At 42.5% G+C, this 15,110-nt stretch overlaps 2 protein-coding genes across 2 annotated transcripts; both read right to left on the bottom strand.

The window, feature by feature from the left end:
* Nucleotides 1-2,296: 2,296 nt before the first annotated feature.
* BDB00DRAFT_271613 (CST, telomere maintenance, complex subunit CTC1-domain-containing protein) lies at nt 2,297-6,435 on the bottom strand. The gene has a single exon (XM_053116737.1). The coding sequence runs from the start codon at nt 6,244-6,246 to the stop codon at nt 2,419-2,421; it is 3,828 nt and encodes a 1,275-aa protein (XP_052981378.1). The 5' UTR covers nt 6,247-6,435; the 3' UTR covers nt 2,297-2,418.
* A 456-nt stretch (nt 6,436-6,891) lies between these two features.
* BDB00DRAFT_870829 (uncharacterized protein) lies at nt 6,892-8,750 on the bottom strand (the record flags this gene model as incomplete). The annotated part of the gene is made up of 8 exons (XM_053126755.1): nt 6,892-7,089; nt 7,222-7,372; nt 7,457-7,547; nt 7,642-7,888; nt 8,006-8,038; nt 8,147-8,157; nt 8,252-8,510; nt 8,631-8,750. 8 exons carry the CDS (start codon nt 8,748-8,750, stop codon nt 6,892-6,894), a joined length of 1,110 nt encoding a protein of 369 aa, XP_052981377.1.
* Between the last annotated feature and the right edge of the window lie 6,360 nt (nt 8,751-15,110).

Below are 15,110 nucleotides of genomic sequence, written 5' to 3'. Positions count from 1 at the left end.
TAGGAATATATCTTTGTATGTGGTACAGTATTGAAACTAAAGATTTGAAATAGAGCACCACGGCCTTCAAAAGATGTACTAGCGGTCCTTCGTCTCTTCGCTCCGTGTCATACAACGGACACGTGTCGCAAGGGGTTTTCCTCTTGACGCCGCAAAAGAGGCAAGGCCCTGGGTAGCATCACCTTCCAAGGCTGGATCAGTATCTCTAAGATACTTGCGATTATGTATCTCGCCTGACAAAATCAGTTGTATTATACACATGTCGCCACAACCTTTGGCATATCACCAGCAATTTGAGATGTTGTTGCAAGATAGCTTAGTTTCAGTCGCTTCATTGGAAGCTTCAAAGTGTCTGCGCTTTTTTTAAGTCGTCGGTCATCAATGTAGGTACTTAGCGTTAAGGTTGCGTTCAGTTAATTCGGCCAATGGTAAAAATGCGATAATCCTTTTACTGTGGACGACTTTTTTTGTCATCATTTCATAATACAGGGGGTACATAACATGATTGAAGCGCGCTGGCATCATACAATCGCACCAAAAGCTGAACTGTCAACAATTGAACATATATATGTGTAATACTGTAGATCCACTCAAGAACATGTAAAAGCTTAGTTCAAACAGGGCACCCTTCTTTAGACCGTTTTTGAACCATGGCCAGTACATTTTCAGCGAAACAATTGGGATACTATTTACAATAACAACATGCCAGTGGATAACAGAAGAGAACGATTCATGCGCCGAAGTTAGCTTCCAAGATACAGTTGTACCCCGGTTTTTGCAACCGAGGGTTTTCCGATTTTTTTTTGCAAAAAGTGAGGATTTGCAAGTAACGGGGTAAACAATTCTGCTTTAAGTATACACTGGATAAGTCATCCTATTAACACTAGCCCATTGTTTATCTGTCAGAGATGATGTACGATACGTTCTTTGGGAATATTCATACAGCTCTAGATGTTACTACTTGCATATATAAGACCGTTCTTTCATTGAAGCTGTCTAGTGGTTTGATAATTATTAGCTATTTTAAGCATGACAAAATCGTTCCACAAGTTCACATCCAAGCAAGAGGATCGAACGTACGACGAGCACTTGAGCGGGCGATGGACCAAAGCGCTGATTCGCCTATTCCAGGGCCAACGTCGAAGGAAAAACAGGTTGCAATTGCAGGAGTTTTGAGCTTTTTGGATAATATCGATAACTACGACTTAAAGAAGTCTTTGCGTAGGATTCCAGAGAGTCTCAGGCAGCAATCAATCTCCCGACAATCATCCCTTGATGACTTCTTCGATATGTAGTTAAAAGCTCCTTTGAGCAAACATTTTATTTCTATATCTATATGTAGTGTGTTCCCTTTTTCTTATATCTTCATCATTTCTTTTGTGGATTCAATCCAATCAGTGCTATATATGTGTCCCGATTCTACTGGCTCAACTACCAAATAATAATTTTTATGTATTTCGACAATAAATACATCTTCATATTTACATATTTATCTTGCAGTAACCGCATCATTTTATTCCTCATAATCCGCAACAGATGCTTCTTTCAGTTGATATTGCAAAAATTGAAGCTGTTTTCACCCCGATAACATGCAAATCGTATAAACTCATTTGCAAGTTGCAAATTTGCGAAACTACTAAGTTTTTTTTGGATTTTTCAAAAAAAGTTGCAGATATACGAGGAATTGCAAAACCAGGGGTTGCAAAAACCGGGGTACAACTGTATAGTGCGTTTTTCGCATCTTCGAAGCTTAAAGCTTGGTAGGATACCTTTATATTAACATAGCACTATATGTACAACAATACTCCTTGAAATTATAGTAAATGATTATTTTTTATAACGAACAACTATTTATTGAATATTTTTTCCTTGCTTGTAAAGGTACATAAAGAATGCAGAATTTGAGATAGAAGATGATGAAAAAAGTTCAAAGCCCAGTTCCCAGGCCATAAGCCATGTAAAACTACTGTGATGACCTGAGAGCTGGGTAGATCGGGTGCGTCGTGTGGTAATTGCATATATGGAATATGGCAGCCTCGATATGATGATGTTTGACAGGCATAAGCAGCAGGTCTCGCCACACGCTTCGCCAGATGAGTCGGTCCTTTGAGGACGCAAACAAGAAGTGGTGGAGGTCGTCAATTCCATTGGTGCAACATGACAACGTTGATGCATGGACCGAAACTAGAGATTGCGTACCGGTGTAACCAGAGAAATCGGCCAGGACTGTTTACATTGTATATGATCATTTCATTAACATTGTTTTGCTATTCACTATGAAACCATAGTTTTAGACTTTCTTTCCATTTATATTATACAACTTTTTGAAATATGATTTGGATATACATTATTATAATGATCATTACTAAAACAAATATTGTTTCGTATAAACTCACATATATTCAAATTTTTATTTGGTTATTGTTCATTGTGCTGTTGTTGTTGTCCTTGTTGCAGTTTCGAAAGCATCTCCCACGCGCAGTCTGCAGGATCAAGCAGCTGAAGTTCCACCGCAACAATCCGTGGTCTATATACCACCGCCACTGGTTGTCCATCCTCTTCCGTCACTGCGCGAATTTTCAATTGCTGCATGACAGTTGCGTCCTTTTTCAGCCTCTCTCCAATCTCGCGCGCAAATAGCATGAACACCTTGCCCGTACTCATCACGCGTTGACAAAGTTTTGGTAGCGTCATTCCACCAGACAACACTTCAACTTGTTCGCCTTCTTCTTCTCCGCCTTGATTGTTGCTGCTGTTGCTGTTACCATGGTGATCATAATTATCGTTGTCGTCGTCGTCGTCGTCGTCATGCCCATCGTTTCCAAAATGTTGATACGTGACCTTGCCATGCTCCAAGACTGCCGTTTTGATCTTGTCGGCTCGGCTGTCTTGGATGTTGAGTAATTTGAACACAAGCCCGTCTCCATCAAAATTAGCACGTGCCTGGGACGTTCCATCGCTCACCGTAGCGACCGCGTTTGCCGTAAATATCCGTTTCGCCGTTTTGCAGAGCTGATAACATTTATTCTTCTGAACGCCCGTACCACATTCACCACAGACCCATCCCATGCTGACAAAGGATATAGATTTAATTGCACATGGGGTCTTAAATACTGACGGATCCGTTTTGTTGTTATTGTTGTTGTTTTTGCTACCCGGTTTTCGGGAAATATCACTTAATTTCTTTTGCGGAATTTGCTCCGTGATTATCGTTTCGGTTCGCGGATCAAGTTGTTCCGATACTGCCGCCGATGTGCATGGCAACATTTGGCAATGTACAGTCCCATGTTCACTCCGTTTTCGTACAAGGTTATAAAATGTGACCAGAGCCCCCGGGATTAGTCCGAGTGGATACGTCCTGTTCCATACGTCCATGTAAATATCAACTGTGTCCAAGCCGTCTGTCTGCCGCAGTCGAAAGAATAGCTGGTTGCGTCCCGACTGGCCGGTACCCACACCGAATTCTTCAAATACATGTCGCGCGTTTGCGTCTATTGTCGCTCGAGCCCTCCATAGCTGATCGCGGAATCCTTTGCTGACAATCACGCCTTGTACGTTCACCGTGTCTTGAAAAAACCGATGACCTACTTCCACCATGCTAGGGCCGGTGTCTCCATCATCGTCATCGTCATCGTCACTCTCCGTCACCAACAGCTTGGCTTTCTGCGGTATTGTCGTCGTCGGAAGTATGTCCTTGACTTGGTATATCCGCTGCTTCTTTGCTGATCCAATAAGACCCTTTATGTTTGTTGGTACCGATCCAATGGTAGTAGGGGTAACGCCAATGCTGTATCTGCTAGGACTCGTGGTGAAGATATGGTGTCGATTCAAATCGATGACAAGTGTGAGCGCAATAGAAGTGGGGATCTTGATGTTCTCTGGCACGTATTTAGCGGACTCCACCCGTTGAAATTCGTCAATATTGGCCCCTAAGCCTATCCAGCAGCCGGCCCGCAGCTGCGGCAAAAATCGCAGACTCTGTGTCCGAGAACTGAAAATGAGATGCACTTCTTCCGGTTTCTTTTTATTGCTGTTGTCCTCTTCATTGACAACGGGGTATCGGATCGCTCGAACATGGCTGCTCAATTCAAATGCTTCATCTTTATGCGACAATATTGGCGGTTGGATGTCCAGTACATACAGCAACATGGGCGGGTGAGATGCAGCATCATCTTGCTGTTCAGTTTCGTCGCCATCTACAGCCAACTCCACTCGCTCCCGTTTGTATCCTGTCACTTTGCGGACATCCACTGCTTCGGGCAACATGAGCGACGTTCGAGATGCTGACTCAACGACGCCTACGCGCTTAAGGTCATCCACAGCGCAAACAATGTATGTACAATCAAGTAAGACCCGTGAGCCTCCTTCCTCCTGGTAATCCAGATCCTCTTTGACCAGCTGGAGCCGTTGGATCTGATACACGTCGCCAAGCTGTAGCTGCCTTCGTCGCGCGCTATTTTCGGGCAATATCAGCAATGGCAATTTACCCGTGTCATCCAACAGGTACAGTCGTCCGTCAGGCATTGCATCCACCATTCCCATCACCGTCATATCCGATTCCGCAGTATCATATGGTGCCATGATCAAATCAACCCGCTGATCCTCGCGGGAAGTACCCGTTGCACCAGCATGTCTGGACAACTGCAGCGCCCGCTCCTCGTCCTCCAACAAAAACGTCGCCAAATCGCATATGTACGGAAACTTATTCAATTTCACCGTGCTTTCCCGCGTCTTGACGGCCGAACACGACTGATCGTGATGAAAAACGTCCATGTACATACTGCCACCAAACGGTCTTTTGGGTTTCACCTTGCGTGTTGTAATGGCACAGATCTTGCGTAACCGAGCTGTTGCGGGGATCCCTGTTTTGAATTTGCGTGTCAGCGCCACCTCCATTTCCAGCTTTTGCAGTAACGTGTCAAAATCCGCCCGTGTCTCGATGCATTCCTTGTAAATTCGTCCGTAGAGTGACAATGCCTTTTTCGCTGCTGCTGTTGTTGTGGATGGGTATTGGACATGTTGTGGGAAACCGACGATACGGATATGGGTTCGACGACAACCAACAAGGATCACATGCGTCTTGTAGTCACCTCGCTCGACCGCAGGTGCTTCCCATGCTTGCATGATGGCAGATCCAGTGTCCACAGCAAGCATGTGTGCACAGGATATTTGGATCTGCATGCCCAGGCGGAACGGGTAAACGAGTGAATAATCGGTATAGTGGAACAGGCACGTTATGAGCTGGTTATCCAATTCATATACACCGAAAGCTGGGTCAATCACTCGCGTGATTGTGGCTGAATATGTGCTCATGCTGGTAGATTCTGCTGGTCGCAAAGTTGCCGATGGTTGAAAGAATTGATGTTGTTGTTCCTGTGAGCTTTCTGCTGTTTCTTCTTCTCCAGATTTTTGAACCGCATTATGCAATGATGATATTCCGAGGTTGATTCGCTCGAATTGATCCGCATCCACTCGATAGCAGCGCGATTTACCCGAGATAAACGCAAGCGCACCACGACCAAGTTGCCCATCCAGTTGCGTATCAACCGGGACGACGTACATAAACACATGCCAACTATCTGTCTGAAATGTATGATACCAAGACATCAGATCATCGCCATCAAACACCATAACTGTCGACGTATCACCCCGATAGCCCACAAGCTCGATATAAAACCTTGCTGTTCCATGTCGTTCGAGATGGCGAACAGGTTTTGCGCTGACACGACCAAGGACGTGAATTGGTTGTTGTTGTTGCTGCTGTTCTTGCGATAAACGCTTGATCGGATGTAACAAATCAGGAATGGACACCAGATCAATGTCTGGAATCGAAGCAAGTAACTCGTTGGCAATCTTGTCTGCATTGAGCAGTTGTTGCAGCATAGACGTCGTCGGATTGCCGAGTGGGTATACGTCGTCTAAATACACTTCAATCCAAGCTGTCGTCGGCATGTTGTTGAACACGTCGTTGGCGTCATTCTTGAGGGTATAATCAGGATGAATATAGTTCCAGCGCGTAATGTTGACTGCGACATTGACGAGGTCGTGATGGAATAGGTCTATGCGACAATAAAGGGAATCGTGCGTAACGAGATCGGTAAGAAGGATTGTGCCACCTCGCTTTCGTCTGTTGTTGTCGTTTCCCCGAGTCACGACGGTGAACCGACCGACAATGTCAGCTTTTGTTTCGTTAGAGGTAGTGCTGCTACGTTTACTACATAGCTTGTTTACCGACAAAAGGGTCATATGGAGAGGGGGTTTTATGTAAAAAAAGGAAAGAGATAGATTCGGAAAACGCGGTTGATGTGGCCAGTCGCGTTAATGCTACCACGAAAAAAAAATATTCATCTGCAGTCGGGCAAGGGCAGTAATACAGCTGATAAAGGCCCATTCTTGTTGATGATAGAGGTAAAAAAGCAGTATTTCATGTTGTTAAAACATTCTTTATAGCTGATCGCCCGCAGCATTGGGAATGTTTCTCTATCAGTTACTTTTGTGTTAGATGGACAGTGCAACAGAGATTCTTCCACCTCGTTTGGTTCGGCTGCTCTAACTGATCACTCGTTTTTCTGCAAAGGTCGAACAGCATCACATAAGGTAGTTTAATGAGCGCTGGTTCAGAGAGACTTCAACCAATCGATATTTTTCCACTGCACGTGTCATAATAAGGGATTAGCAACACGAGAAATCACTACTCTATTTTCCAGCGTATTAAACCATTCTATAGAGGTACTGTACAGACAATTTGTATATGTGGCCACGGTCATTGTTAATGCACGTTCTCAGTGTCACTTTAACGACACCCGCGAATATTTTTATTACATCTGCAAACTTATATGAGCTATCTAAGAAGATTATTTTCCACTGCAAACATGGGTTATACAGTATCAATTAAGACTTTGTTTTAGCTTCTGCAGCTTCCTTCTCGGCCAAAGCTTCGCGTCTCGACTTGCCGTTGGGATCAAAGTAAGGTCTTTCAGCGGATGGGGAGACCCGATAGCCATGGCGTAATCCAGAGCCAAAGTAATCATAGACGGGATTGTGGTAAGTTACTCGGTTATCCCAAACAGCTACCGTATCTTCAGTCCACTACATTTTGATAGCAACATAGGGGACACAAGAACGAATTAGCATGTTGCTCTCCCCATAGAAAACCTGCAGCCTGCATTGCAGTAATATTGTAGACGTATGAGCTGTGATGAATAATGATTCTAGATGTACCTTGAAGCGAACCTGAAAGTCAGCTCCAGTTTCGATATGATCAAAGAGGAAGTTCAAGACTGCATCGGACTCACGACGCGTGAAGTCGACAATACGGCGAGTGAAACCACGGTTCACGTATAATGCTTTCCAGCCGGTTACAGGATGAACTCTAAAAAATTGCACATCACATGTTAAACCAGATTATACTCTCAGCATTCTTCCTCAATTTTATGTCATTAAAATAAAGTCCTACCGCACCACGGGATGGACATTATCGGGTGCTTCACGACGCAAAGGATGGCCTGTAAGACGAGCAGTTTCACGATGGACGTCACCCGAATGGACTTTTATGAGAAGGGGTCAAAAGCATAAGAATCAATCGCCGCTATCTAGAGACTACTGGTCATTGTGGTGTTGAATGCAATTGATTACGCTTACCAGCTTTGAGGCCTTCAGCAAACTTCTTCCATGCAGGAGAGAGCCGATCATAAGCCTCATACGCGCTACCCCAAAGTGTATCACCACCCGCTTCACCCGGTAGCGTGTCGATTTTAAGGAAAGCAAGACCGCCAGGTTGCAACTCATAGCTGATATCACTATGCCAACCGTCACCAGGACTACGGTAACTGAGACGTTCACGGACCTTTGGATCAGTATGCTCGATTTGAAGTGTAAGGATCTCGGGCTGTCAATATAGGCAAGCGGATACCGTGCAAACACACATGTTAGTCTTCGACATGAGTTACTTATTGCCATTTTATGAAAAGAAGATACAGCAAAGTATTCATATGTGTTTGCTTACTACATTAGGTGGATGGCCGCCAACATTGTGAATCTAAACATTGAACAAAGCCGAAAAGAATATCAGCAATCAGAATTTGTGTAAAGTGCAAGAACGAGATAAGAAACATAAAAATGCGAGCTGTAAATACTCGGTCCTTACATGCAATGGACCTAATTAGATAGTGTTGCCATATTCAATTACTTAAAACTGTATGTCTGGGGGTATGTAGCATACCACGGCTCACTAAATTAAAAACTGCTTTACCATAATATCTGCCAAGCTCCAACGACTTTTTTGGGCGAATATCTTGATCGCGGAAAAAGACAACACCGCGTTCAGCAACGAGCAATGCCAGATCGTTCTTTTGCTGTTCAGCCAGGTTAGAAAGTTGGATGCCATGGACTTCAGTACCGATATGTGGGGTCAAATTAAAAATCTTCTCGGCAGCATCGTAAATGGATGCCTTCTTGGGATCGGCCAATAGACCAGGATCCTTGTGGTCATAAGGCTTCAATGGAGGATACTATAATACGCAAATGCGTGGTCAGAAGAGCTGCAAATAAATCTACAACGGTTTTTCTTTCCTTTGGCATATATGCTTAAAGTACTGACGCACGATATGGACGTCCTTATTCATACTTACATACACTTCGGGATAGACAGCATAAATTTTATTCTCACGAACAAGTTTCTTCAAATCGAGTTGTTCGAGGTATTCGGTAAGCTCTTCGGCGTTTTGAGTATCAACGACGTTGGGAGGCATGATGATAAGCCAGTAGTAGGACTTTTTTATGTAAAAAAAGGTTATTAAGATACGAGAAGAAAAATACATGCGACGCAAGCTTTTATATGTTTCTCGTTACTGTTGTGCTATTTTATGAAAGTTGCGACGATTCGCACGAAATCGCGCCATACTGTTCTGCTGTGCATTCATCATCCATGTCTTTCTTATCTTGTCTATATTTTTTAGTGGGCTTACTTTTTGTTTGGTTGCATCAATGGTGCAAACCATGAACAAAATCGCGTTCTCTTTCCTCGATTTTTGTAAGCGTACATACGCGCTCGGTGTGACAGGTTGTATATTAATGTAAATCACTTTACATTTTAGTTAACTGTATAATATAGATCTTTCAAGTTCTTCAACGTAAAGTCCTTATTAATTCAATGTACCTGGCATTTTATTGGCACTCCTTTTATTATCTTTACTCACATTGCACAACATACGTAATATAGTTGTTTATACACCTCTTTTTTCTTGATCATACAATAGTAAGCGCAGAATAGCTCATCATTATAATCTGGATCGCTAACTACAACTGCAAGCAATTATAAAAGTTTACAAAACTATGATTAGAGTGGCTACATATATGTTGGTACTCTTCCATATAGTGGAAGTTATTGTCGCCAAATGCATGCATTTTGTTGTCATATTTGATGTGCGCAGTGATGATCCCCGGGGTCTCTGACCACTTGTGTCGTCATGCAGATGACCTAGCACGCAATCAGCTTTAAATCTTTGCAACCAACATAACTTACTATTCCACTCCCACACCAAGCAAACCCCATTATTGTATTAAATGATATCCTAATCTAAAGATAAAAATAGTGACTATGGCGATTGTCTGCAAAAGACCAAAAGCTGTGATTGATAGAAGGTGCCTTTATTATAAATGCGTACATAATGACGGGAGAACGAGAGACCGCAACAGCATGAGCGGTTATACATTATATCGTATCTGTTGTATTTAATAAACGTTCTATCATACTTACCTCGAATATTATGTGTGCACGATATCAATACAAATCGCAAGATAGCAAAGCAAGGTTCATTTAAATAAAAGCTTGTTTCTGTATCGAAAACAATTGGAGGAAAGTTACACAATTTTGTAATGCGGCACACCCAACTGCTGATGCCGGTGAAAAGGACAACCAAGGAAATAAAATAATTCAGCTTAGCTAGCATTATATTTTACCACTCACATACATGAAATTATCGCTGTTGTTTTGTATACAACAATAATTTTTTGTAGCATGGCTAACAGTACATGCACACATAGAAACCGTGCTAATACATCGGTCTTCTTAAAATTGTAGGCGACAGCAATTGTTGCTTTGTGTCTAACAGTGCCGGTGTTACTGAACACCGCGTCTAATAGCGGTGGCAATATAATAAGTACCTACATACTACCGCCGCTTTAGCAGATTGTTCTCCTTTCACCATTTGAGACCAGATTGAATTCGCTTGTTACATGTGCATTATCATATTGCGTGCTTTATAATTGTAATTGGAAGTACAAAAGAACGTGCGAGTTTTCCATGTGCATTCTAGTCTGGAAGCATCATTATGCAGCAGCAACTTGTTGCAAGTAGATAACAGAGACAGCGCATCAATTATTAGTCCTATTTTATACGAGTTCCAATGCATATTATTCTTTCTTTCCACGCACAAAATAATAAAAGATAATGACATGTGTTTCGTACCTATTTAAAAAACCACACCTATCTGAGACAAAGTACAGTAGTATATCCAGCACTCGACATTGATCGAGATAGATAAGTGTATACATTTCAACAATTTCTTCAGCAAAAAAAAAAAAAAAAAGAGACTTGCACCAAAAAACAAGTAAAGAAAGAGAGAGAGAGAGAGAGAGAGTAGAGATCATTGTAATATTCCATCTTCGCCGTAACCACAACCATCAGTTTATCTATTGTAAAAGGCATACCATATTAAAGGTTGTCAGATAAGAAAAAATGACACACTCTTAGCCGTTGCTATATAGCAGCGTTTCCAGGGATCATCGCGGAGATGTTGCTTCGGCGATCCCCATCCGTGTTTGCTGCCTGATCAAACTTGTGATGATAAGCCGTGCTACCATACTCAGACGGATACTGGTACTATCCCTAGCTTTTGGCCATGCCCTCAAAAGACTAGTGATTGCGAAAAAAAAACCAGTGGCTCGGAATTGCTTTGTAAAATAAGCTGTTGCGAAAGGCAATGAAGTACAGGAGCCACCAACCGATCAACAGAATACAGTCTTCCGGAGCCTTGAATATATACATATGAAACGACCGTTTGAATCTCTAATACGATCAAATTAAATATAAACTTTATGTCGCGCTTTTTCTGATCGTACAGTAATACTTGCATCCATCCCTAAAATTAAATGATAAAACTTAGCATGCGATCATGCGACTGCTAGCTCAGACCCAAAGAAAATCCAGCGTCTACATACAAACGAAGAAGGGTCATTTATATGTGCTTCCTTCAATCAACATACACACGTAATACCACTTTTCCCCTCTAATTACCAGGGAATGATTGAATGCCTTTCCTTACGCTCTAATATTAAGGTGAACGAGATCCTGCAAAACATTGATCCAGCAGCTGTGGTTATCTAGTTCTCACATTGGAGAGGAACGATGGCTCACCACTTTGCGCTCGCATTCCTATAATAATATGGCAGCAAATCGGCGTTGGCATAAAAGGGGAATGGTCATATAAAGCAAGTGCCAGCGGTGACGGTAACCAGATACAGAGGATATAGTATCAGCACCTGGGTGTCCGCAACCAATGGAGCATATTGAGTGTGACGAAAAGCGGTGAGTGAGAAAAGCATGCACGGCAATATTTGTCCTCCGTAATCACAAAGACCCTTTCTCATACACATGTCTGAACGGCAACAACATGCCCACCCACTCATAGCAAAAAGACTGTAGAATGCTTAAAGAAAAAAGAAAAGCCAAACGTGTCAGCAGTTCAAATGGACTTGAGCTTTCATACCTGAAGATCGACGGCGGTAGATTTCAATCGTCACATGATTCGTTGGCGTTTGTTTCCTGTGTATGTTATGAATTTTTCACGTTTTGTCGTTTCGTAAGGTCCGTTATGGTTCGTCAACCGGTCTCTATGGTCTTCCTTCGTTTGCATTGCTCGAGTCAAAAGGGAAAAAAAGCATTCGTGTTTGTAAGTAGTACACCCTTGAAATAATATCGATTCTTGAGCATATATGCTGTTGTCTTTGCTCGGTGATTAAATCCTGCAAAGACAAAGTTAAGTTACATTGAGCGTTAGTTTTCTTGTGAAAAAGATGAAGAGAGAGCAAAGGCAAGAGCACACGCAACAAAGAATGTGTATGAAATGCAAATCTAAAATGCTCACCAATTGGTGGCTTTTGCTCTGATTGTGTCGAAACTGTCGTCACAAGCATGCTGTTGTGCGTTGGCAAATCAAAGATAAGAGTGCGCTATCGTATGGAAAACGTTGGTTGTGTTGTTCTTGTTGCCGTGGTTGTTGAAAGTATTGGAAAGAAGAGTGACAAAACGCTATTCAGCCTTCGACATCACAGCTTTGTAACTGCGCTGCTTGTGTCTCTCTGCTTTTTTTATAAGATAAGAGGTATATACATGAAGGATGTAAGAAGCATTTCCTTTTTGTTTTCATGCTGTTGTGCTGCTTGTGCTCGTCTGCATAGTGCGCTGATCGCTGCTTTGAACCATGGAAAAATCTATGTTACGGTTGAAAACAATAGCAGCTAGCAGGTAATCGAAACTTATAAGCGACCAACTTATGCTTCCCATGGAATCATTACCAAAATTAATACTTTGAAACAACAACAACAACAAGGAGCATGCTGTCCCCCTCATGTCGAGGACCGTCGGGTCGGGACCATGTAAACTTCTTCTGCAAGCTAATTTCTATCTGTTTTGATCGTCTTGGTCGCTGTTTTTGTATACCAAAACACCGGGATCAACGTCGCCAGTCCCGCTGTGTGGGCTGTTTGGGGGGGGGGGGGGGTGGGGTGTCGACGTCTCTCTTGTGCGGTTAAGCATAATATGTCGTCCTATGACTGAGAACCATCCCTTTACCTATCTACTATCTAATAATAAGCTACCGCTTCTCTATTATCATCCTTCCCATCATTTATCCATCGTCTCAAAATGTAGACCCCACCGGGGGACAGGCTGCAGTAAGCAAATTATACTGCTTTCATGATCCGATAGATTAAAACAAGATTGACTTCTGTAATGTGCAGTTGCATCCTCTTATCTACCCTCTCCAAGAAGGAGCAAAAGTAAGTACAGAGTTACTGATCAACTTTAAAACATCATATATGAATTCCGGAATACAACGTGTTAACATGAAGCTCGACTTTTTCGAATTACGATAATGTTTACGGTCCGGTCACATAAACTACAGGATGCCGCTTTCATATTGCGGAGATAGATGGATATGATACAAGAGGAGGTTAAAGCGTTATATAGCAAGAACATGGGAGCTCGGGCTTGTCTATTTGAATCTTCCCTTTTTCTCTTGGGGGTTCCCTGTCTGGAAGGTAGCTCTTTGATGTTCATCTATCATCTTCAAAAGTATGTGTACCAGATGCCCTGTCGCAAGAAACCACACAGAAGTGTTGCCAGCAGAGAAACCGGACAAGAACAAGGTAGGTACCAGAAAAGGTTGGATGAATGAATTGAGAGAGTGATGAGCTGTTTCGGATAGATGGGTCGGATACGAAGGGTTTTGTTCATACATCATAAATACCGATTATTTTTGTTTTGTTACATCTTTACTGCTATCTTTTTTTTATTTCACACACAGGCAACAAAATCGTTTTTGCTTGCTGCTGCCTCGGCACTACAATCTGCGAGCCGCTGGTTAGCCAGTTTCCTTTCTTTTCCTCCTCCTCCTCCTTCACCATCTCTTCTCCTCCTTTCCCTCCTCCATTACCACCAAGGGCGACCGCGACCAGGACCCTTTCGAGACCACGGCTGATGATCTAGCTTTGGTTTCGGATGCGGTAATCTTGGTTGCGGAGGAGAGGGCGTCCTTGGTGGAGACCGCGGTGTTGTCGGCCAAAATCACGGTCTATATGGTGCGGCTGGTTATACTTCTAGCTAAAGCCACTATATATCTGGACCCTGAAGAAGACATGCTATATTCTGCAAAGATAGCAGAATAAGCCGTGCTCTTCTTGGGGTCCAGATGCCGCACCATAAAATAAAAATTAATACTTTAAAACAAGGTATCAAAACTTTAGCTTACCGGCGATCATACTACCACTTTATCTATGAATGAGCACAACACGTATTTCTAATATGCCCTTTTATTTTGTTCTCTGTCAACTTTAGGCTAAAACCCCTCCGTTCAAGCCATTGCCACGTCCTGTGTTAAAGCTTTTGGAGCCGTTCCTTCCGAGCTGCCACCGATCCTAAGCCGCTTGACTACATTATAGACAAGCCTCCTTGTGCCGATCGGCAAGCTTAACCATCCTGATGGCGACTTCACTAAACGAGGAATTGGCAACTGACGAGCTATAAAATCAAGAAAAGCCGCTCCCTGCCAGCAGCACACCCAGAGCGAATGCTTTACCTGATTCCCGTATGATGTATATTTGTATTTTATTATCATCCCCTGATCCTCACTACACTCATAGCGTCTATAGTCAGCTCTTCTCCCCCCCTCTTACACCTTCACTTATCTCTTCCTTGTTCCTTATTTATTTTTACTTTGTTACCTCTCCTCACCAACATCTTAATCCGCTTTGGCCTTTTCCCTCTCTAGAAGGGGGTTTTCAGCCAAAGCACCACCTCCTACTCTGTATTTTTTTTTCTAAATCACTGCACCGCAAGGAAGCGACAAGAATGCTATAAGCGTATCGTCATTAGCCTTCCAATAAATATAAGTTCTAAACTAAATATGTATTTTTATATCGTTGAATCTCACTATAGCATTTGCTTTTTATTTGCCCTTTACCAGCGAAGTGTTTATTCTTCCATTTTTTTAGCCGGTATATATGATATGGAAACCTGACCACTACAGTATCATGCTTTATTTCTATTTATCTACATCCTTAAATACTTAATAATTCCACTGCCAATAAGTGACTACACATGCCTACAAGCAGAGGAGGTCAGTACCCTTTGTTATATAGATAAGCAATGAGATTTGTAATGACTATCGTCATGATTATGACTTGCTGTAAAAACTTGTATTCCTTCTTTGAGATTGACTCCTTCCATATTATATGATAACAAAAAACATGACACCTTTTGTTCTAATGACATTTTTGTTTATGTGCGCGTGTTGCTGAATGCAGTACAGGATTTCCAACAACTAATGTCG

The sequence above is a fragment of the Zychaea mexicana genome (assembly GCF_025766255.1).
Source record: "Zychaea mexicana strain RSA 1403 chromosome Unknown BDB00scaffold_23, whole genome shotgun sequence".
In the NCBI taxonomy this organism is placed as follows: domain Eukaryota; kingdom Fungi; phylum Mucoromycota; class Mucoromycetes; order Mucorales; family Lichtheimiaceae; genus Zychaea; species Zychaea mexicana.
This window is presented reverse-complemented; position numbering and strand designations above follow the sequence as displayed.

Coding starts and splice junctions, on each gene's coding strand:
- BDB00DRAFT_271613 (XM_053116737.1), bottom strand. CDS start 6,246: ATGACCCTTTTGTCGGTAAACAAGCTATGTAGTAAACGTAGCAGCACT.